The sequence below is a fragment of the Protopterus annectens genome, chromosome 1.part1, assembly GCF_019279795.1.
Source record: "Protopterus annectens isolate FY-2018-M chromosome 1.part1, PAN1.0, whole genome shotgun sequence".
In the NCBI taxonomy this organism is placed as follows: domain Eukaryota; kingdom Metazoa; phylum Chordata; order Ceratodontiformes; family Protopteridae; genus Protopterus; species Protopterus annectens.
Window position 1 is genome coordinate 1642703502 of NC_056726.1, and position 23789 is coordinate 1642727290.

Sequence of the window (23789 nt, forward strand, 5' to 3'; positions counted from 1 at the left end):
CAGCCCTCTGAGTATCTCTTTCTCTCTCTCTCTCTCTCTATATACATATATATATATATATATATATATCTATGTGTAATGAAGTCTTCAATTAGGCCTCCAGAGACGGTAAGGATAATCAAACAAGCATGGTACATATGGTGTATGAAATGCCTGAATAGTACCACAGCTGTTAGGTATATATAGGTTCATAGATATATACTAGGCTAACAACCACCAGGGCTTTTATAAGCCTAGCTGTGCAACCCAAATCAATTGTGTCCCTATGTATCATGAGCGTTTATTAGGAGGCATTATGTTAGGAAGTTTCTAAAGGTTATATTGGGGGGGGTATGTTAGTTTGGGCATTACTGTCTGCCTCTGTCTATCATAGACATGGGGGCCAGACTCAGAATGAATTTCTGATTTCCCATCCATTGGTGAAGGTTACGCTTAAATAATGATAGGGGTGGACTTTGCTTTACATGGATGAGGAGCTTTCTGCAACTCATGTTTACATACAATTCCAACTAGTAAGGGGTTTGGAGTTTACCCCAATCCAACCATAGTGTTTCCAGTGGGTTAAAGCAAGAGAGGTACCATCCTGACTAAGATGGTTGATTTCAGAACAAGTGATGCATGGTGAGCATATCACAAAATCTAGGGATATATCATCCATTGTTGTTATCTAATTTATGAGTTTAATAGCACATTTCTTGTCTGATTATTTAGTTGGAATGTTTGCCAGATTTTAACAGTAGCTAAGGTTTTGTACGAGATCAAGGAGAAATGCTTTGTCTTGTTGTCTTGAAAACAGTTTAATGCAATTACAGCTTCATAGCTGAATATGCAGCTGTTCTTCACAAATAAGGTAGAAGAAGATAGATTAAAGTACTTTTGCAGTGCATCTAGTGCCTTGAAATGTCAAAATTTGATGGGGAAGAATAAAACATATCTGATGGTTATTTCACCAGTGACAGAGTGAAATTAGATGGTTTCAGGATGAGATTAGTCATTTTTGGCTGTTGGCATTTTTCTTAGACTTGTCTGATCATGATGATAGCAGATTAACTCCTCCAATAAGTGTGCTTTGGAGTGCATATGGCTTTTACATTGTATTCCACTCAATTACTGCCTTACTTAAAACTACTAACTCCGTGTATAACAATATAAATGAAGCACAATCACAGCTGGTATCTTTGGTGACATGACAGGCCATCTGAGACTGTCAGTCACAGTCTTCTTTTGCATAAACTACCAAAACTTAACTTTGGGATAAAGCAATTTTATGGTTCCAAATCTACCAGAAAACAGAAGCTTTCAAGTATGCACTAACAGTGATCCCTCAGGGTATTCAAAGCTCACAGTCCTGTGGGGATTTGTTCTGGCCACCTATTCTCTGTTTTCATTAATGACATTTACCTGCACCTTCCTGCTATTAACTTTGCTCTTTCATCATCAAGCCCTTTTCCCCGTTTTCTACATGGGGTCTGGGTTTCATGCCACTTCTCGTTATCTCTTCCTATTCAGTGTCACTCTCCTACCTTCATCAACACTCATGCCTGACTGTCGCAGGTTTTTTCTCTCATAATCCATCCACCTTTTTGCTGGATGCTCTCATTTTCTCTTCTCTTCTTTCTGTCTGTCCTAAATCTGCTTCTTCATATTGTCCTCAGCTTTCCTGCACATGTGCCTGAACCACTGTAATCTGTTCTCTTTGACCTTTTTTGCAATTGGAACTACTCTGGCATCTGCTCTTATGTCTTCATTTCTTTGTCTGTCCCACAGTATGCATCCTACTATATGTCTCAGGCACTTTGTCACCTCTAGCTTCCTGAACTCCTCTGCCTTTACTGCCCAGTTTTTGTACCATACAGTAGTACTAGTCACACCACTATTTTGTACACCTTTCTTTCCATCTTCTTTGTCATTCTTCTGTCATCACTACCTCTGATACTCTATGCCATTTGGCTGCTGCCCCTCTGATTCTAGCTTTGACCTCCTGGTTCAGATTACCCTTCTTCTCAGCCATCCCTCCTAGATACTTGAAGCTGTTAATCTCTTCCACTATGTTCTCTTCTATCTCAATTCTCAACCTCTTCTGATTTCCCCCATTTGCCACAATTACAACTGTCTTATCTATACTCATTTTCATCCCATGCGCCTTCAGTTTTGCATTCCATTCCCCTGTCCTTTGCTGAACTTTTTGCTCAGAGTCTGCGTGTAATGCCACATCATCTGAATACAGAAACTTTGTTGATCTGTCCTCTCCGACCTGTTTGCTAATGTAGACCATCACCAGTATGAGCAGCAGTGGGTTCAGAGCTGAATCTGATACACAGTCATTGCCATTGGAAACCCGTTTGTAAGACCAAAGACTTCATACTTAAGTCATTGGGTTCTTGTACACAGCCTGCACTAATCACACTGGCACTACAAATAACTGGATATGTTCCCTGCTCTTCCTTTGGCTGACCAGACTCCACTCTCTGCCTTCACTCTTTACTTCCTACTTCTAATTCTCTACAACTACTCTCTCAAGACTCATCTGCTTTCTCTTCATTTTATAACTCTCTTTATTAATTCACTTTATTCTTCAAGCTCTCGCAACTAATCACACTACCATTAATTTTTCTGCCTTTATTTCAACAAGTCACATCATGTTACCCTAACATCCAATACGGAACCACTCTCAATACTTACAAACAACATATATCCAACTTCTAGTATGGTCATCTGACCCCGTCAAATGCTATTTTCTTCTCTGATGTTCTCTTAAAGCACTTTATAATTGAAATTGTGTGTACTTTATAACACCTCTTTTATATAACTACACTGAAATACATGTTAACCTTATGGGTTATATTGTAATATTATATTCTTGGAGCTTTTCTCCCTGGACCCCTGCTGAAAACAGGATACTTACTCATTTGGAGACTCCTGGTAAGCAAATGTAAAAATAAATAAAATAAATAATTCTACAATTTTTCTGAGACTTCGAACTACCGCAGGACTGCTCAAATCAGCTTTCTAGGAACCGTGTCATATGCTTTCTCCAAGTCTCGGAATGTCCAGTTAGACTTTTTCCTAATTTCTAGCTTCTTCTCAAGTATCTGTCTCACTGCAAACATTGAATCAGTCATGGTGCATACTTATATGAATCCAAACTGCTCATTTCCAATCTTACTTTCTACTGCTCTGCATATTCGTTTATCAATCAACCTCTCCAGAATTTTTATGCGAGGTGATAGGAGTTTGATGCCTCTATACTGCCTACTGTTGTGAATGTCCCCTTTGCTCTTGAACACTGGCACTAGTATGTTCATTCTCAAGCCATCTGGGACACATCTTTCTCTCCATCCTGCTATGAGATGGTATTCTTCTACTGAAAATAACAAATGCACTCATTCCATTCAAAATAGACTATGGGCCTCCTCCTTCCTTAATATCTTTGATTGAGCCTGGACAAGCAACCTAGATATTAACCCCAAAAATAACATGTGATGATCTTTGCAACACTACCTTGCTGCCTGTTATATTAAGAGACAAATAACATAGTCAAATAAATAACAGAACAAATAAATCACAGTCTCACTCTTGTTACTTGCCTAACCTTCTCACCTGTTAGTGGCAAGAAAACTAGCACAACACTGTCTCAGCTGTAACTATGCTACAAAATTTCTCACCTGCACACCCCTAGAATGTGCATTGCTTTAGCCAACTTTTTTTTTCTTAAACTTGAATATTGTCTGCTCCTAATATGCTTCTAAACCACCTATAACATCAATAAATTACACAGTCTGGAAAGCAAGATCACTAGATTTACAATCTTAGCTCAACCCAAGAAGCATCAGTGTGAAGCGTTAAATCAGATTAAATGGCTTCCTCTGACCCTCAGAGCCACCTGTTTTATCAGTAAGCTTACATTTAAAATCTTTGCACATGATGTCTCTCCCCTATAAAGAGAACATTATATATTTAAAAAAAAAAAAATACACTCTAAAGTACACAGATGATGATGGTATATTCCTAGGATGCCCCCCATTAGGAACTAACATATAGGTTCATAGGTTCATAGGTTCATACTAGGCTATCTGCCCTAGGGCATTTATAAGCCTAGCCAGAGTGTGTTTGGCTTTCGCCACCCATTTTAAATTAATTTTGCTATGCCCTTTTTCAAGGTTAGTATACTGTGCCTCTGTCTAACAGTGACACAGAAGTGATACCCGGGGTAAACCTACGATCTCCCATCCACTCATCAAGATTCCTCTTGAAGAGAGTCAGTGAGGGACTCTGCCTAACCTGGACTGGGATTTTATTCCAGAGTGAAGGGAGCCTCTGGGTTATGAATCTGTCCCTCCAGCATGTCCTATTTATTTCAGTGCTGAGGTTCAAGTCTCGAGCGTGTAGCTCGATGGGATTTGGATTTTCTGAGGTGCAGCATGTCCCTTAATTCCGGGTTGGACATGGCCTTATACATCAGGCACATGTCATCTCTGAGCAGGCGGTATGCCACTGAGTAGAGCTGGAGTTTCTTTAACCGGGCAGCATATGGCATCTGTTTGAGCCCTTTGATCCTCTTGGTGAGGTACTTTTGGGGTCTTTTCAGTTGCTGCAGGTGTTTGGTAAGGTACATCCCAAAAGGGGCATTGTACTCGATTATGGGCCTGATGAGGGATGAGTAAAGAGGCACGATGACCTCCCCTAATCTAGATGTGAATCCCTTCATGATTAGGTGGGCTATATAAAATGTTTTTCTAACCACTTTGGCCACGTGGTTGTCAAATGAGAGATTGCTATCAACTTGGGTCCCCAGGTCCCTAATTACTTCTTCTGTACTTAATGGATTACAACCTATGTGGTAATTTGTGGGCACTTTGTTTTTGCCAAAGGGGATGACTATACACTTTTTGGCGTTTAGCTTGAGGCCATGGCTCTGGCACCAGTTGTCTGTTTCTGTGAGGCCCTTTTGGAGGATGCTTGTGTCGGCTGGAGAGTCGATTATGGCGCCCAGTTTGCAGTCATCTGCGAACTTGGTCAGCCACAGTCCTTCCGTGTTGGCCTGTACCTCCGAGAAATATATACCAAACAAGAGAGGTCCCAGGACTGAGCCTTGTGGGACGCCACTTGTAACTGGTTTGGAGTCTGACATGGCTCCAGCAATTCTACCCATGTGGGTTCTGTCCTTGAGCCAGTTTGCAACTCATCTAGTGACATAGGGGTTTATATTTAAGCTGGTGAGCTTATCTATAATGCCCGAGTGGGGTATTGTATCGAAGGCTTTTGAGAGGTCCAGATAGGCTGTGTGGACCACCTTCCCTTCGTCAATGGCCTTGGTGACTGTTTCAAAGAAGTCAACCAGGTTTAAGAGGCAGGATCTGCCCTTAACAAAGCCAAACTGGGTAGGATCCAGTGTCTGTAGGTCCCCAATATCTTTATTTATGAGGTCCATGATGATCCTTTCCATAGCTTTGCAGACCAAGCTAGTCAGGCTTATGGGGCGATAGTTTCCAGGGTCCGTTGAGGCACCACCTTTGTGGAGAGGGACCACTGTTGCTGCACGCCACTCTTTGGGTACATATCCTGTAGTAAGGCTGAGATTGAACAGTAGTTTTATGTTTGGGTTTAGCTCTTCTTGGAGTTCATGTAGGACGCAGCCTGGGACACCGTCTGGTCCCATTGATGCTGTGTTTTTTACTTTGGAGAGGGCGGCTCCCACCTGAGCATCTGAGATGTCAGGGGGGCAGCACTCTGCTGGGATAGATATTTGCCCTTTTGGTGGGGAGGGGGGGGAGAAGTTTGCACTGAACCTGTCAGCTAGGATGTTGGCAATGTCTGTGGGATCAGTGTATTTTTTGTCATTTTGGACTAATTCTGAGCATATCTGGGAATTCCCACCCAGGTTCCTAACATAACTAAAGAAAGCCTTGTGATTATCCTTAGTGTCCTGTGCAATTTTTCTCTCGAAGCTGGCCTTTGACGATTTAGTTTTTTGCTAATACTGATCAGAGATGCCTTCCCTTTTAGGGATTTTGCTCTATCATGTAGTAGCTTCCTCCTTCTATTGTATAGTTTGTTTATGGCTGGGGTCCACCAGACAGGTCGTCTGCCTTTGGAGGATTGGGTCTTGGTTTTATTTGGGATTGCATGATCCATGCATTCCTGAAGGTGTTCATAGAATGCATTTATAAAGGATTCTGCGGTCTGGGCCGTATTTTCCACAGGCCCGGGGGCTTTGAAGGATTCCACCTTGGTTTTGAGGAGTGTGAAATTTGCTTTAGAGAAGTTTTTCACTGTGGTTTTCTGGGCAAGGGGTGGGGTCGGGATGTGAATATCCAGTGAGATCAGTTTATGGTCTGATCTTACCAGTGAGGGATACACTTCTGGTCTGGAGCATAGAGTCCCCATGTTGGTGATGATCAGGTCCAGTATGTTTTCCCCTCTTGTGGGAGTGGTAACAAGTTATTCCATAGCATTTGAGTTTATGAATTCTAGGAAACATTGGGCAAGGGTGTTGGAGCTAGAGTAATGCTCCCAATCTATGTTTGGGTAGTTGAAGTCACCCAATATAATGGTGTTCAGGGAGACCTTCATATTTTCCAGTGTTCTCAGGAAGGCCGAGTGGGGTTCCTGGGTTTGGGAGGGTGGTCTGTAGCAGGCTATAAACTGGAAGGTAGTTTTACCCACTGTTAGTTGCACATGGATAGTCTCTGATGCTTCGTGCTTTGCCACCAACCTGGAGGTGTGGATATCTTTGATGAATATCGATACTCCCCCTCCTTTTGTGGTTCGGTCCAAATTTTGGGGCCGAAAAGCATGGTATGAGGTATAACCTGGTAGTGCTGGGGTGCTCTCGGGAGTCCTGAACCAGGTTTCTGTTACTGCACAGATATCGATGTTCTCCATGCTAAGGAGAGTTTCGAAAGTGCATCTTGAGGTTTAGACTTCTAGCGTTGAGTAGCATTACTCTTAGTTTCTTATCCCTTGTGATACCTATGGAGGTGGGTTTGTCTTTTGAGCCTTGCCTAAAAAAGGCACTATGGGGGTAGCAAGAGCCTCTGCCAATATCCGAAAGCCTAGGGGTGACAGGTGCAAGCCGTCCCTAGCAAAGCATTGTGGCTTGTCGTGCATATCATCCCAAGCTGACAGGCATTGGATCCCCTTTGAATGACACCAATACTTAAGCCAATTGTTGAAATTGATCATCTTGTCTTCATATTGTGGCATCATTCTTGGTGAGGGTAAGATGCTACTCAAGGTCAGGGTCATACCAGCCTGCGCTACATGCTCAGAGAGCTCCTCTAGGTCTCTTTTCATGTAGTCCAGGGAGGTATGTCTCAGGTCATTCACACCAGCATGGACAATGACTGAGTCATATTTGTACTTGCCTTGGAGTGACCTGAGTGCTTGTGTTATGTGGTGGATCCTAGCGCCCGACAGGCAGCTCACCGTGATCTTCTCCTTGTTCAACCTGGTGAGCGGGACGTCAGTGTGCCTGACGATAGAGTCACCTATTACAAGTGTATCAGGTGTGTTGTTTAGCCTTAAGGGCTGCGACTGTTTGGCACACTGGCTTTGTGAGATATGTGTTGCACGTGTTTTGTTTTGGGGTAGCGGTTGCTTGGGTGTCTGCTTTGGAGGTCTCTGCTGCTTGGGCAGATCTTTATTTAGAGCCTCCGAGTATGTTTTTGTGTGATTATGTGTTTGGTTTGCTGTCGTGGTAGGTCTATGTGAGACTGGAATTGCAGTGAGTGTGGTTTCCTTCTCCTCCTGACTGGTTATGCCAGTACTGTTATTACTGTTAAGAGAGATCCTTCTCCTAATTAAGTCCAGACACATAAAATAGCATTCAAAGAAAAGTTAGAAACCTAAAAAACAGTGCTTCTAAAAAACTACATCAGAAAGAACCCATTTGCACATGCTTTTGTGATCTGGGCAACCATTAATGCTTCTTCCATAATACATAGCCATAGTAGCAGTGGCACAACAGATAGTACACTCACCTTTGTTGCAGAAGGCTGTGGGTTCCATTTCCACACCAGGCAGATGTATCGCTGACACTGCAGTACAAGATGGGGGGGGGGGGTGTGCTATAGTCCTGAGTGTAAAGTTATTGTTAAACTGAGGACCACTCTGCCTGAGTTGATGGTAGCTCAGCTGGATGTAAAAGACCCCATGACACTTATCAAAAAGAGTAGTGGAAGCTCCTCCAATGGCCTGGACAAATTTCCCTTAGTAGTACAAATACCACCTGGGGTATCCCTTGAAAAGAGACCACTAGGCTAGTGGGAGTAACCTGGTTAATAAACAAAAGATAACAAACCAAAGCAGTGAAGAAAAAGCTTAGTTCATAAATGTAATGGTCACCAACAGTAAATGTAATGAGAACTCAGCAATACAAAAATAACAAAAAAGCTGTTTATTCAAACAAAGCTTTCAGGTAAAACCCTTCATCAGTGTATAAAAAAGCAGCACCTAACATCCTCACTTTATATAATACACAGCCATCAATTAATCAATTACATATGCTAAACATTTAAAAAAATATAACCTTCACATTAAATTTCAATATTTAATATTAATATATAAAAACATAAATAAAAAAGCTTATATCCAAAAACATTTCCCTAAAAACATGTATATGCATATGTATACACATATATGTGTAAAAAAACAGGGTAAAGTACACTGTAACACAAGCAAATGTGTCTACATTAGTTTTCATTAGAGTTTTTTACCCTCTTTCAATGTGAATGTTATGCTTTTTTTTAATGTTTAGCATATCTAATTGATTAATTGATGGGTGTGTGTTATATAAAGTGAGGATGTTAGGTGCTGCTTTTTTATACACTGATGAAGGATTTTACCTGAAAGCTTTGTTTGAATAAACAGCTTTTTTGCATTGTGGAGTTCTTATCACATTTACTGTTAATAAACAAAAGATTAAATGCATCTCTGTTATGTTGAAATCCAGTTGCAAATGGTCAACTGTTGTAAGACATGTCTATCATATATGCTTTCCCTGATACTGACATCCGTTCTGAACTTGTACAATAAGTATGAATTACAGATGCATTTTCTGATTTTAGTTTCTGTACTGTTAACTTATATGAAAACTATAATTGTTCTTTTGCTCTCTGAGCTTAGGTTGTGGCTGTAAAGGGTCAGTAGACCAGTTCACTTACCTTTTTAACAAATAAATAGATGAATACATAAATATTACTCTGGCAACACCATACATTTTGCAGATGACTTGCCCAATATGCAAATTAAGCCAATATCAACATTTTGTATGCTAACTTCAGTTGTTTTAGCAATTTGCTGTTTCTTAGCTGAAAAATATCTATAGATGAACCTGCTGATATGCTTAACAAATATCTATTGTGTGTGTGTGTGTGTGTGTGTGTGTGTGTGTGTGTGTGCATATGTGCGTGTGTGTGTGTGTGTGTGTGTGGGTGTGTGTGTGTGTGCATATGTGCGTGTGTGTCTGTGTGTGCACTTGCATGCATTTGTGTGTTCATGTCTGTGTTTATTGTGTAAGATTAGGGTTACTATCTGAGTATGCTTTCCAATGAATATTTATTTAAAACAACCATGTGTAGTGTATCCAGAATGTGGTATTATGACTCATTCCTTTTTTACGGTACAGTTCTTCTGAAGGAGGAGATACAAAATGTTCATGAAATGCGGGGCTCAATGATGGAAAGAGTACAGAAGGCAGAAGAAGAAATAAAGCAACTGAGATGTGAACTTTCAAGGCAAATAAGTCTCTGTGAAAATTGGTATCAAGAACTGCTGAGGGAACAACAGCAAATGAAACAACAGGTACTACACACACACACACACACACACACACACACACACACACACACACACACACACACACACACACACACACATATGCACAGGCATATAAAGATATAAGTACATACATATTTTGCAAACTTTTGTATAATACCATGCTCAGTCTGGTCATTACAGTTTTACAGAGAATGTTTTGATAAATGGGGGTGGCATAATGGTTAAGGTGTTTGCCTTGTAAACACAAGGTGCAGGGCTTGAGTCTCACAAGGGATAATTGGCTAGGCTTAAAATAGCTCACAAAGGTAGTTAGCCTAGTACTAATCCGTAAGAATCTATCATGTTTTAACAGAAGCTACAGACTTCTAAAAAGAAGAAATAACTTGTATGATGTGTGCAAAGTCTGCAGGTATATTCAGTATGCAGGTTAAAGTAGTAATGCTGATGCTGAGGATGAAACTAAAAGATCATCCAACTAATTAGCCAATAATAAGTAACTGAATAATATTTAAATAAATTAGTATTAGTTTCAGTTGTATAGGTTACATAAAGAAGAGAGAAGAACCTGCTTGCATTAGTAAGAACAGATTGTTGAAGGAAAATGTGTAATCAAAATAAAAAGAGGACTGTAACAATCCCAGGAACTGAATGCTTTCTCTTGTAAAAAAGAACTTAGTAACTAGAATATCTGCTCTAGGAGAGAAAACCAACTAAAGTAAACACCAACGTTTGAGAAGAAGTTGGACAACATTTCTGCCAGAATAAGTTGTTTCCCACCAATATAGGTCTAGATGTGTATTTTATTTGAAGCTACAATACTTTATTTTGTTTGAAAGAACCTCCTTTATTTTAAAAGTCTGTTTGAGTACAGCTGCATTAATATTTCACATTAGTGATTTGAAACCAGTATTTTTGACAGCTGTTACTACTGCTAAAGTCTTGAAGCCTATTGCTGCCAATGCAAATGTAATTCCCCAAAGAGGGAGAGAGAGACAGTCTTACAATGTGCTGTAATGTTTTGTTGTTGTTTGTGCAAGTCAGTATGGATCTATGTGCAGGATGACCAGAAAGTAGCAGTTGCTGCAGAAAATGGTGGCTGAGAACACTGTTAAAACAGCTGACCAGGGAAGACGACCTCAATATATAGCTTACCACCTTTGAGCGGTATGCCCACAAACAGGAATGAGATCAAGCTGACTGAGTCAGTATCTTATCAGTCCAGTTAACTGGAGAATCACTGAGAGCCTTCATGGACATGGAAGTTTCAAGGGACTGGTTAAAAAGACTGTGATAAAGTGAAAAAGGTCTTATTTGTCAGAACTGCCATTACAGCAATGATGCAATCTAAAAAGTTTCATAGTTGGACATTTTCTCATAACGAGTGTTATTTAATGATATGCTTTAATTTACATAATCAGGTGGTGATTATGTAAATTAAAGCATATCAATAATTAAAAGCTAGATTCAGATTATTGACATAATAGGAAAAATAAAACAAACAGTACAAGTGATAGCAACTAGCACATTCAAAAAGTCTTTACATACTGCTTTAAGAGACTGGATAGGTCAAACCTACCCTAGAGACAAAGGAAGTTTTGTTGTGGCAGTAGAAAATCTATTATGAAAGGAAATCATGCCTACATCTAAGCATTTTTGATCTGTAGTAAAACCTGCATTAAATGATGGTCACAAAGAAAAAGAAGTAGCTGCATACATATTGTTTTAAATGTGACAAAAGATTATATAGCTAGATTTCGTACAAGCAATAATTACAGTTAAACTTTGAAAACTATAACTTCTGAAAAGCATGATGTTCATTTGATCACTACTGCAGTAGCCTAAGCTACGCAGGATAAAACAGCTATCCATCTTCCAAATCATACGAACACCATCCATGCACCCAAACCATTTCTAGCTTGAGTAGAAAATCAGCAGTCTAGGTGCCCAGTCCTTCAGAACTTTCCTGCTCGGAGGAGCCCTATTCTTATGGGCTTTCAAGGATTGACAGTTGGCTAGTGTTTCCCTGTTGCTGTGGATATAAGTCCCTTTTGTGATAAAAACTTCCACATTGTATTTCATGAGAGAAAGTTCCGTTTTTTTGTGTGAAATGCATTATTTGATTATAAAAATGTTAAGTTGATTGGACTGTCACAAAATTGTGGTTCTACTTTTACTTTACTGTAAAAATGTAAAAGCATGTTTTAATTTTGTTTTTTTCTGATGAAACTTTTCTGAAACTGTGTTTAGGGGCTAGAATAGGTGTAGGCTATGCTTGTGATGATGATTTCTGTGAAAATCATTACCTTTGTGATGCATACCTCTTTTACCAACTGCTGTTGTTAGTGATACTAGGACAGGTTTCATTGTCAGGTTTTACCATGGAAAAACCACAAAAAGAAAAAAAAATTCCAGACAGCATTTGCACCTTCAACACAGTACGAATTTGCCTTGGCTGCAGATGGGTGTTTGTGCTGTGGCCATTTCTAATTCCTCACACCACTTATCCTCATTCTTAGTTTCCTCTGCTGTAGCCCTTTCATCCACCATGGACCGGGCATTATGCACATCCTTTGTGGCTATTAAAGTGTCCTTAGTGTATGCATAGGAGAAAAACTTTTATCGGCCTCGAAAAAGGAGCGGGGAATGCATTTCTGCCTATCCTTTCATTCACCATGGACCGGGGATTATACACATCCTCTGTGGCTATTAAGTTGTCTTTAGTGTGTATGTAGGAGAAATACTCATATTGGTCTCGAAGAAGGAGTGGGGAATGCCTTTCTGCCTTGCTGAAATGGCGTGCCTGTTCCCTGAGGTAAGGTGCCTGAAAGGAATCAAACTGCTTTTATGCAAACTCCTGTTAAGAAGAAGCAGAAAGTTAAACATTTATATTTTTCTGTCAATGGGTTCCTGCATATTTATTTATTGATTGATCGATTGATTGATTGTCTTTTGTTTACCAGGAATGTTAAACTGGGCACAGGTCCCATTTTCAGTGGAGGCGGTGGGAGAAAAGCTCCAAATAAAATGCATATTTACAATGAGCAACAAAAAAAAAAAAACTGTAAACATTTTAAGCATTATTTTGTAGGTCGTAATGAGAAAGGTAGTAAATATATTTATCATATATTTTATAAATTATTTTATTTTAGATAAGTCAAAGACATGTTAACATGTAATAGCTGGCTATACAAGAGCAATGATAATTCACATAGATTCAGTATATTGGCATTAATGAGGTAGGATGTCACTAGAAGCAGAAAATATAGGAAGAGGAAGGGCTTGACAAAAATAATCAAGAAAAACATAAGTAACAAAAGTTCTGATAGTGGAGAGGTTGAGATACCAGTAGACAGGTAAGATGTTGAGGTGGGTAAGGAGGCGGTTAGTAGGAGAGGATTAAGATATAGGTTAGTTGGAGGAGAAGTCATGGGATGAAAGAAAGACAGGGATAAAAAGGGTGAAAGAGTCAGGATGATAAAGAGATTGGCAATCAAAGCAAAACCGAAAGAAAGGTGGATTTAGTCATGATGGCAGTATGAACATAGCCATGAGGAAGGTTGATATTGTTTTAGGCTGCAATTGAAATGGGTGGTAATGTTGTCCTATTTCATGGTGGTTGAGATGGTGTTTCAGTGCCTACCAACACAGTTAAAGGGAGCTGCCTGCAGTATTAAGAGACTTGGTCCTGCTAAGGAGATATCTGTTCTGTGAGCAGAGAGTCCTAGGAAACAAGTAGTGTTTGAGGATTTTTGTAGTGACTGGCAGGTATCAGTTTTGTGCATTATCTGTTGGCACTAAGCAGTTGACAGTAGTTAAGGTAATTTGGTATTTTCAGCCAGTGTAGGTTGTTCAGGGCTAGGCAGTGGTGTGAACGGTTTGGTAAGTTGAACGTAAACTTAGCTATTTTATTGTAGCAAATCTCTAGTTTAATTTTTAAGGTGAAGTGAAAATTAGTCAGGATGGGTGCTGCATAGAGAAGTAAAGGGAGAAGATAAGGTTTTCTAAAGAATTCTTAGTGTTGTCATTAAGAAAGGTTTGTTTCTGCAGAGGAAGCCTACATTTTGATGAGTTTTCTTAATGGTTTGTGTGATGTGGTGATCATATTTTAAGTTATCATCATTTAAGACACCAATAAATTTTGTATTGGAAACTGTTTCAAATGAGGTATTATCTGCTTATGTGATCTTAAAGGATTGTTTCTATGTTGCCAGAGATTTAGGTAAAAACAGCATTATTCATTTTTTTTAGCATTTAAAAGTGGTTGGTAGTATTCTAGCCAGGCCTCAGCTGAGGAAAAAGTAGTCCTTGGTCATCTTGTTGAGTAGCAGTAGACTTTGTAAAGAGCATATGAGCATGGCATCATCTTCATTTTGTAATATGGAGGCTTCTTTGGTAGCTTTGTGAAGATTATTAGTGAATATGTTGAACAGTAAATACCTAGAATAAATCCCTGAGTTATACCAACAAAGACAGACAGAAAGGGGGAGCAATCTTGTTTCCATTTTACAGCCTGGAGTCTGTTGTTGAGATAGCTATTGAAGCAGCTAATGGGTGAATGCAAGAGTCCTAGGGAAAATAGTTCATGGAGCAATTATTAGTGTAAAACTGTGAAACTGTGTCACAGTGCCAAACAATGGATAAGGGGAAGATGCTGCACATCGCCTACTTTGATATGGCCAAAGCCTTCGATACTATTCCCCACTTGGGCATAATAGATAATCTCTCTCAACTAGGCATCAATCCATATGTTATAGGTAGCAAACTGGCTCATTGATAAAACCCACCTAATCAAAATAGGGGAAGCAACCTCAAGCAGTACCCTGGTAATGAGCGGCATACCCCAGGGATTGGTCTTGGGGCCTGTTATTTGGGATATACTTCTCTGAGGTGCAGGCCAAAACCAGTGGGCTATGGCTAACCAAGTTTGCAGATGACTACAAGCTGGCCGAGGTCATAAATTCCCCAAGTGATGTGGACGTCCTCCAAGAGGGTCTCATCCAAACAAATGACTGGTGCCAGAAACATGACCTCAAGCTGAATGCCAAAAAATGCATCATCCTCCCCTTTAGGGAGAGTGATTCCCCCACATATTATCACATTAATAAGAACGTCCTAAGCATGCAGTCAGTCATGAGGGATTTGGGCACCCAGGTTAATAGCAACCTGAATTTCGACCACCATGTTGCTTCCGTTGCTTTGGTTGTAAGGAAGGCTTTCTACATGGCCCACCTCATAAGTAAGGGTATCTCATCCAGTAACAAAGAGTTCATAACATTCCTGTATTCTTCCCTTATGAGGCCAATTATTGAGTACAACACCCCCTTTGGCATGTACCTCGCAAAGCACATGCAGCAGCTGGAGAGACAACAGAGATTCCTCACCAGAAGAATCTAGGGCCTCAACCATCTACCCTACACAGATAGGCTAAAAGCCCTGTGCATCTACTCACTTTCATACAAACTCCTCAGAGGTGACCACTGCTTGGCATATAAAGCAATCTCAGACTCCACCTTGATGGGACTGCTGTCTATCCACAAGACAAGCTCCATTCGAATAACCCACACTCGCGACATCAACCTGGTCTGTGACATCAATAGGACTTGTTGGTGGGACAGATATGTGTCCCAGAGACTCCCCCATCTGTGGAATAGACTCCCTCTCCACATCAAGCAGAGTACCTCATTACCCATTTTCAAGCATAACTTGGATAACTGGATGGGAAACAGAAAATACGCCCCTGGGATTCCACCTGTATCCCTGCTGGACAGGGGCTTTGGGTGCTGACTTCTCTAAACATGGGCTAAACTCTTGACTAGGCTTATAAGGGCCCTGGGGCCAATAGTCCAGTAACTTCCTATGATCCTATGATCCTAAATAATTTTCACATGTCTAAGAAGAGGGAGGAATCTATTTTTTGTGTTAATGATTTTGGTAAAACTGAGCAAAACAGTAGTGGTGTTGTGGTGAGGTCAGAAACCATGTTGAGTTGTTGGAGAGGAGATTGTTATTGTGAAGATGTGAAAAATGCTGGGAATTAATGTATTTTCTAATATTTTGTAGAGCAGAGGGAAAATGGCTATCAGTCAGTAATTGGAGAGGACATGGATGTTCCCCCTTTATGTAGGTGTATGATGTGGCATTTTTTCCAAACGGCAGGGTTGTGGTTTTCTGTAATTCATCAGATTATGATTGTAGATACAGGGTATGCTATAGCATCTGCAGGAATTCTGAGATATTCTGTTGGCAGGTTGCCAGCATCTGTTATGGAATGTTTTAGTTTTAGGAGGTGTTTTTTTATAGAAGATGTAGATACTGGTTAGAGGATGAAAGGATTTTGGTGGTGGTTAGTACTGTTTGGGATAGTGAGGCTAGTGGGCGGTTTGCTGTTAAGTAGGGAGAGGAGAGAGTTTAAGAAATGTGTATTGAATTTGGTAGCACTGAGTTGTTGTTGGCAGTCGATGAAGGAGTTGTACTTTGGCCTGGGTGTAATAGTCCTTTGACTGTGCTCCAGAAAAGCTTAGGGATTTGTTGGTAGCTGTCCTGGAGCTTGTAAAAGTATTTATTTTTGTATGATCTGCTTTTTTGTTTATAAAGGTTCCTAAATTTTTTGAAATATTGCCATTTTTGTGGTATTTTATCAGTAGTACATGCTTTCCAATCTTTATTTCTGTTTAGCACAAATTGCCTGGTTTCTCTTGTGAGCCATAAGGTGGGGATGGATTTAATTCATTTTGATCTGTTGGGAACTACTTCAATTAGTATGTTAAGGAATGTACAGCTAAACCGAGTCACATCATTTTCGATCACCCCTGTTGTATTTGCTGAGGTAGCTAATGAAGGTGTTATTATTGAAGGATGAGAGTGTATGTACATTATTATACATTATATGTTTATGTGCACGATTATTTATTTTTTTTATTTTATTTTATTTTACATTTGTTGACTGGGATAGTCCAACTGGATATATGTCCATTTTCAGCGGTGGCCCAGAGAGAAAAGCTCCACATACCAAAAAAGAGACAGTACATACATCACTAAGTGATAAACTCAGGCAGACATAATTAGAAGAATATAGACAAATAATGCAGGCAGATATCAATATACACAATGTGCAGACATTACATCTGATTGGCAAAGAAGTATCAGAAAATGTGAACATAGAATACAATCAGATCTTATAATTCACAATGCTTAGACATTCAAATGCTATGAGGCATAGATACTTGGCTAAACAGCAGGTTGGGTAGCAAGACATGTATTAGTGAAGCTGTTGGTCAGGTTTAGAAAATATTAGATTGTCTCACAGCAATGGTTAGTAGATGGTCACTGATGGTTTCCAGTAGGCAGCCTGCAATGTTAATTTTATTAGGGGTGGTGGTGATGATCCAGTCTAATGCAGATTCCCTAGTACACCATTTGTCTATTCAAGTAGCAGTAGTGATAATCAGGGTAAAACCAAAGCGATTGGTTGAGAGTGTGGGAGAGTCAGAGCTGATAACTAGGCATTAATTTTGCCCTGTGTTAATTGTCTCTGATAACCTGGGCGGTAACCATTTTAGCTGTATTTTCTGTCATATGTCTTGTAAGTTAATGACTTGTAAGTAATTTGAATGTAATTTATCCGTATTTTTTCTGTCTTATATCATGTAGTTACTGGAATGGAATTAATCTGAATTGTCTGTCTTTTTTTATAACAAATTTATAGAAATGTTTCATTTACCTGTATAACTGGAGCTTTTCACCTTGAGCCTCTGCTGAAAAAGGGCTGTTGCCCAGTGGGACTAACTTAGTCAACAAATGCCAAATAAATAAATAATAAATACATAATAAATAAATAAAGTTATATTGAAGTCACCTGTGATTATGGTTACCTTGGTGACAGGGTCTATATCACAACGTTGAACTAACAAAAGTTTGATCATTGTAATATCGAACCCTAAATTCCGAAACCCAACAAAACTGAAAACACAGAACAGCAATTTTTTCCCTATGGAAAAAAAAAAATCTCTGTTCCGTGACCCAAAAAAAAAAAATTAACCTTAAACTTAAACTAAAGTGGGGGGCTTTGACCTCCACACCCCGCTACTTAAATATACCAACTCTGAGATCGCACCACAGTGGAGGAAATAGCAAAGCCCCAAAAATGGCCTACCAATTTGTTTCCCAGGGAATAAAGTTGATGTTCTGTGGCTTTGCTGTTTTTAACTTTCGGGCTTTAAAGTTCGATATTACAACGTTCTAACTTGTTTTAGTTCGACATTGTAATATAGACACTTGGTGATATTATGAGAGATCCAATACAGGATTTCTTCTAGTAATGGGATGATGTTCTGAAGAAGGATATAGATAGCAGTGATGCATATGCTCCTGTGTTTGTTGATTTGTAGGAAAGAGATAATTATTTTAGCACTGGGAAGGTCAGAGTGGGTGAGGGAGTAGGAAGTGATTTCAAGGTGATTTTTGTATGTCATAGACATGACACCAGTTTTCTTATGATGAATGTAGTCATTATTTTTAAGAGTATCCAACTTGTTTCTAAACTGCAGTCTGCTCAGATGTGGTGAACAGTAATCATTATTTGATATTTTTATTACCTTATCATTGTTTAGATGAAAATTTAAAGTGGCTCTAGCTGTAACAGGTAGCCAGTTGTTTGAGATGAGACCAGTGCAGTGATGCTCATGTTTGTAATAAGGTGTCTAAACCCATGTAATTGAATGAGTACAGTATTGTCTGCAGGGAGAAGTAGAGTTGAAGGTAGGCAACATTCCAATCTGGGGAGGAGTACATTTAAGGATTTAAGGCAATGGCTTGTCTAGCCTCAGTGATCTACAAATTCAATATTTTGTTTGTGACTTTATACTGCGTTAATACCTTTCTGATCTAAGCTTCTTTGTGCTGATGGAATGATTGGTCTTTGGGTTAAGACTGGTCCTACGTACCTTTCTAATGATACTAAGTGGGGTACCCAGTGGGTCTACAATGCTGGAGTTAGGGATTTTTCTTATTTTTCTACAGGTGCCAAATAGCATCACTGTGTTTTTTGTGTATTGATAGGAACACTTTATTATTACAGTCAGTTCAATATAGCTTCAAAGTCATTCTGTTCATTGCTCAGAATAGATGACCTTCTGTCAGACCTGGTCAAAACAATATCATTTGCAATAATTATGCCATTAATCTGAGGCAAGTCCAAAGGTAGATCGTTAATATACAGTTAGAATAACAAATGTCCCAGGATTGAACCTTGTGGGGTACTTTCTGTTCCATTGGCATTGTAAGCTCTTGTTACTTAGAAAGTTCTGTTTTCAAGATAGTTATTTAACCAATATACCACTTTCATAGAGAAACCTCTGTCTGACAAGTAATGCATCAGGATAAACATGGTTAACAGTTCTGAAACCCTTTTTAATATCTAAAAAGGGAGCTCCTGTAACTTTACCTTGTTCAATTTTTTCAAAAATGTGATCTGTCAGGAAATATACATCTGTTAGAGTGCAAAGTTAGGCCTGAAACTATGTTGGCTTTTTGTGAGTATTCCTTATTTCAGGAGATATTCAAATATTTGATCATATACTGCTTTAAATTATTTTAGCTATTGATTATGCCATTAATCTGAGGCAAGTCCAAAGGTAGATCGTTAATATACAGTTAGAATAACAAATGTCCCAGGATTGAACCTTGTGGGGTACTTTCTGTTCAATTGGCATTGTAAGCTCTTGTTACTTAGAAAGTTCTGTTTTCAAGATAGTTATTTAACCAATATACTACTTTCATAGAGAAACATCTGTCTGACAAGTAATGCATCAGGATAAACATGGTTAACAGTTCTGAAACCCTTTTTAATATCTAAAAAGGGAGCTCCTGTAACTTTACCTTGTTCAATTTTTTCAAAAATGTGATCTGTCAGGAAATATACATCTGTTAGAGTGCAAAGTTAGGCCTGAAACTATGTTGGCTTTTTGTGAGTATTCCTTATTTCAGGAGATATTCAAATATTTGATCATATACTGCTTTAAATTATTTTAGCTATTGAGCAGAGGTTGGTAATAGGGTGAAAATCATTTGCAGAGTCTGGAAAAGGACATTTAGCTAGAGGGATAATCATGGTATGTTTAAAACTATCAGGGTTGATTTTGGTTTTATGTAACATATTGAAAAAGTGTCTGAGGATTATTGAGGGTATTGCTTTATAATTTTAGTATTGGGGGGGTGGTATAAAGAGTGAACATCGGGGTTATAGCATGCATCCAAATCTTTAAAGAGATTTTGCATTTCTTTTTGGCTAATGATCTTGAAACAGAATTGGGGAAGTCAGCAATGTTGTGAAATGGTTGCAATGGTTGTAAAGAAGGTGCTTTAAAGAATCAGGTCAGTAGTTGATGGGGGACTGAAGGTATTCTGACATAGATGAGAAATTATATCCTTGCTAAAAATCATTACAATAACCTATTTTTGGAAAAATGTTGGAAATGCAAAATTATTTTATTCTTTTCCAAAACTGTTTTAATTGTACAATATATGTGGTTTGTGGTTATCTGGCATATGCATTTTTGTCGCATTTGATTTTAAGTGAAGTTTTCCTTTTTAAATATTGGTACACACCTAATTTATATACACACACACACACACACACACACACACACACACACACACACACACACACACACACACTATATATATATATATATATATATATATATATATATATATATATATATATATATATATATATATAGTTCATAGGTTCATAAGCTGGTACTAGGCTATCAGCCCTAGGGCCTATACAAGCTTAACCATAACAATTCCCTGAATACTTCCTCCCACAATATTTACTTCTCTGGATCCCTGTCTAGCAGGGCAACTGATGTGATCCCCGGGGTGAATTTCCCATATCCCATCACATTGTCAAGGTTCCTTTTGAAGAGGACCAAGGAGGTGCTCTGCTTGACATGTATGGGCAGTCTATTCCAGGGTATGGGGAATCTCTGGGTCAGGAACCTATTCCTCCAGCATGTTTTGTTCATTGTGATAACAAGGTTTAGATCCCTGGAGCATGTGGCTCTGAGGGATTGGGATTTCTTTAAGTGGAGCATGTCCAACAGCTCAGGGTTTGACATGGCCTTGTATGTTAAGCAGAGATCGCCTCTGAGTAGACGATATACCACAGAGTATAGCTGGAGTTTTTTTAGATGGTCAGCATACGGCATCTGCTTTAGGCCTGTGATTCTTTTAGTGAGGTATTTCTGCGGCCTTTCCAGCTGTTGCAGATGTCTTGTGAGGTACATTACCAAACGGGGCATTGTACTTTATAATGGGTCTAATGAGGGATTAGTACAGTGGGACAATGACCTCCTTTTTTTCTGGATGAAAAGCCCTTAGTGATGAGGTGTGCCACATAGAAGGATTTCCTGACTGTTGTGGCGATGTGGTTATCGAAGGTGAGACCACTGTCTGCCTCTGTCCCTAAGTCTCTCATCACACTTTCGGTGTTTAGAGTACTGCCACCTATGTGGTAATTCACGGGTACATGTTTTTTCGCAAAGGGAATAACTATACATTTCTTGGCATTTAGCTTGAGCCCATGGCTCTGGCACCAAGCATCTGTTTCTGTAAGGCCCTTTTGTAGAATATCACATCATTTGGGGATTTTATAATGGCTCCCAGTTTGCAGTCATCTGCGAACTTTGTTAGCCAGAGTCCCTTAGTGTTGGCCTGTACTTCAGATAAGTAGATGCCAAACAAGAGCGATCTCAGGACTGAACCCTGAGGAACTCCACTTGTCACTTGTCTGGAGCTGGATTTGGAGTCGGCTACTTTTACAGTCTGGGTTCTGTCAGTAAGCCAGTTGGCAACCCATCAAGTGAAGTAGGGATTTATGCCAAGCTTAATAAGTTTATCTATGATTCCAGAATGGAGGATGATGTTGAAGGCCTTGGTGAGGTCCAGATAGGCTGTGTGGTCCGCCTTACCCTCATCCGCAGCTATGGAGACTGATTCAAAGAAGTCAGTCAGATTCAGGAGACAAAATCGGCCCTTCACGCACGCAAACTGAGTGGGGTCCAGTGTTTGAAGGTTGGCAATGTCTCTGTTTATAAGTTCCATGACAATGCGTTCCATGTCCTTGCAGATTAGGCTCATCAGACTGATGGGACGGTAGTTCCCGGGATCCAAGGTGGATCCTCCATTGTGGAGTGGGCACGAAGTCTGAGGTGAGGCTTTGATTAAACATGACACTTAGGTGAGGTGCCAGTTCATTTTGTAGTTCATGTAGTACACAGCCCAGGATGTCATCTGGTCCCGTGGATGCTGTAGTCTTAGCTTTGGAGAGTGAGGTTTCTACCTGTGTGGCCGTTATTATCAGAATTTGGCAATCTTTTGGTATTGAGATGGGCCCTTTAGCGGGTGAGAGGCGGGGTGAAGTTGGCACTAAATCGATGTGCCAGAACATTGGCAATATCCTTGGGATCAGTATATTTAATGCCATTCTGTTGTAGCTCAGAGCAGAGCTGGGCATTGACATTTATATTCTTAACATAAATATAGAATGCCTTGTGGTTGTCTTTGGAATCTTTGGTAATTTTATTTTCATAACTAGCTTTGGAGGATTTTATGAGGGGACGTCAGCTTCTTACTGAGGCTGGTAAGGGAGTTTTTTTGCATCCTGGGATTTTCCTCTTTTCTGCAACAGTTTCTTCCTTCTGTTGTATAGTTTGTTTATGGCAGGGGACCACCAGATTGGCTTCCTTTTTTGGGAGGAGAGCGTCTTGGTTCTATTTGGGATGGCACAGTTCATGCACAAGTGGATGTGCTCATACAGTGACTTAGTGTAGGATTCAGTAGTCAAGCTTTCAGCTCCCATCTGCATGGGTGTCATGAAATTTGTCACTTCTGACTTTAGTAGCATGAAGTAGGCTTTGGCGAAGTTTTTTTACGGAGGTTTCCTTACAGGGGGGTGGGATGTGGATGTCAAGGGTGATTTGCTTATGGTCAGACCTGACCAATGAGGGGGTGACCACTGGTGTGGAGCATCTATCTCGTATGTTGGTAATGACCAGGTCTAGGATATTGGAACCCCTGGTGGGACAATGGATTAGTTGATCCAGGGCACTGGAATTTATGAATTCCAAAAAACATTGGGAAAAGGTGTTGGTACCCAAGTTGTTTTCCCTGTTAATGGCAGGGTAGTTGAAATCACCCAGTATTAGGGTGTTTGGTTGTATCTTAATATTTTCCAGTATGTTTAGAAAGGTGTAATGAGAATCTTGGGGCATGGTGGGAGATCTGTAGCAAGCTACAATTTGGATTGCAGTCTTACTTAGTGTTAGTTGCACCTGGAGAATTTCAGATGCATTATGTTGGGTAACTAGCCTGGTGGTGTGAATATCCTTGGTGAATATGGACAATCCTCCACCTTTAGTGTTTCGGTCTTGGTATCTGAAAAGTGTGGTAAGAGTTGTATATTTGTCTATATATATATATATATATATATATATATATATATATATATATATATATTTATACAACAACCCCGTATTAATATTCAAAAACATGCACGCTGATTGGTCAGTGTGCACATTGTAAATCAGAGTTATAGTAATGGTAAAAGGTCCGGTCACCCGGACATTTTCTATTACTATAACTCTTTTTTTACAGCAATGGAGAACGCAAGATCTCCGTTGCTTCACACTGTCTCGCTATGTTAAACAAGTTTAACATAGCGAGACAGCTTTAAAAAAAGCAACAGAGATTCTCCGTTGCTTTTTTTAAAGCTGTCTTGCTATGTTAAACCCATGTAACATAGCGAAACAGCTTGTAAAAAGCAACGGAGATCTTGCTTTTTCCGTTGCTTTTGCCCACAGCTCTGATGTACTGCATAGGCATACGCATGCGTAGTACATCAGAACTGCCGCAGAATACCAGACAGCTGCGGAAGGGTAGCAAGGAGGCATTATACAATGCCATTATTTAAGAAAAGTAATTATTTTTTTTCTTAAATAATGTCATTG

The 23789-nt window shown here is 39.6% G+C and overlaps 1 protein-coding gene across 1 annotated transcript in view; it reads left to right on the forward strand.

The window, feature by feature from the left end:
* LOC122811733 (CAP-Gly domain-containing linker protein 4-like) overlaps positions 1-23789 on the forward strand; it is a 1328591-nt gene that overhangs the window by 126128 nt on the left and 1178674 nt on the right. The window contains exon 4 of the mRNA XM_044083780.1: positions 9629-9804. Coding sequence (XP_043939715.1) covers positions 9629-9804 — 176 coding nt within the window. The remainder of the gene's footprint in view (positions 1-9628; positions 9805-23789) is intronic.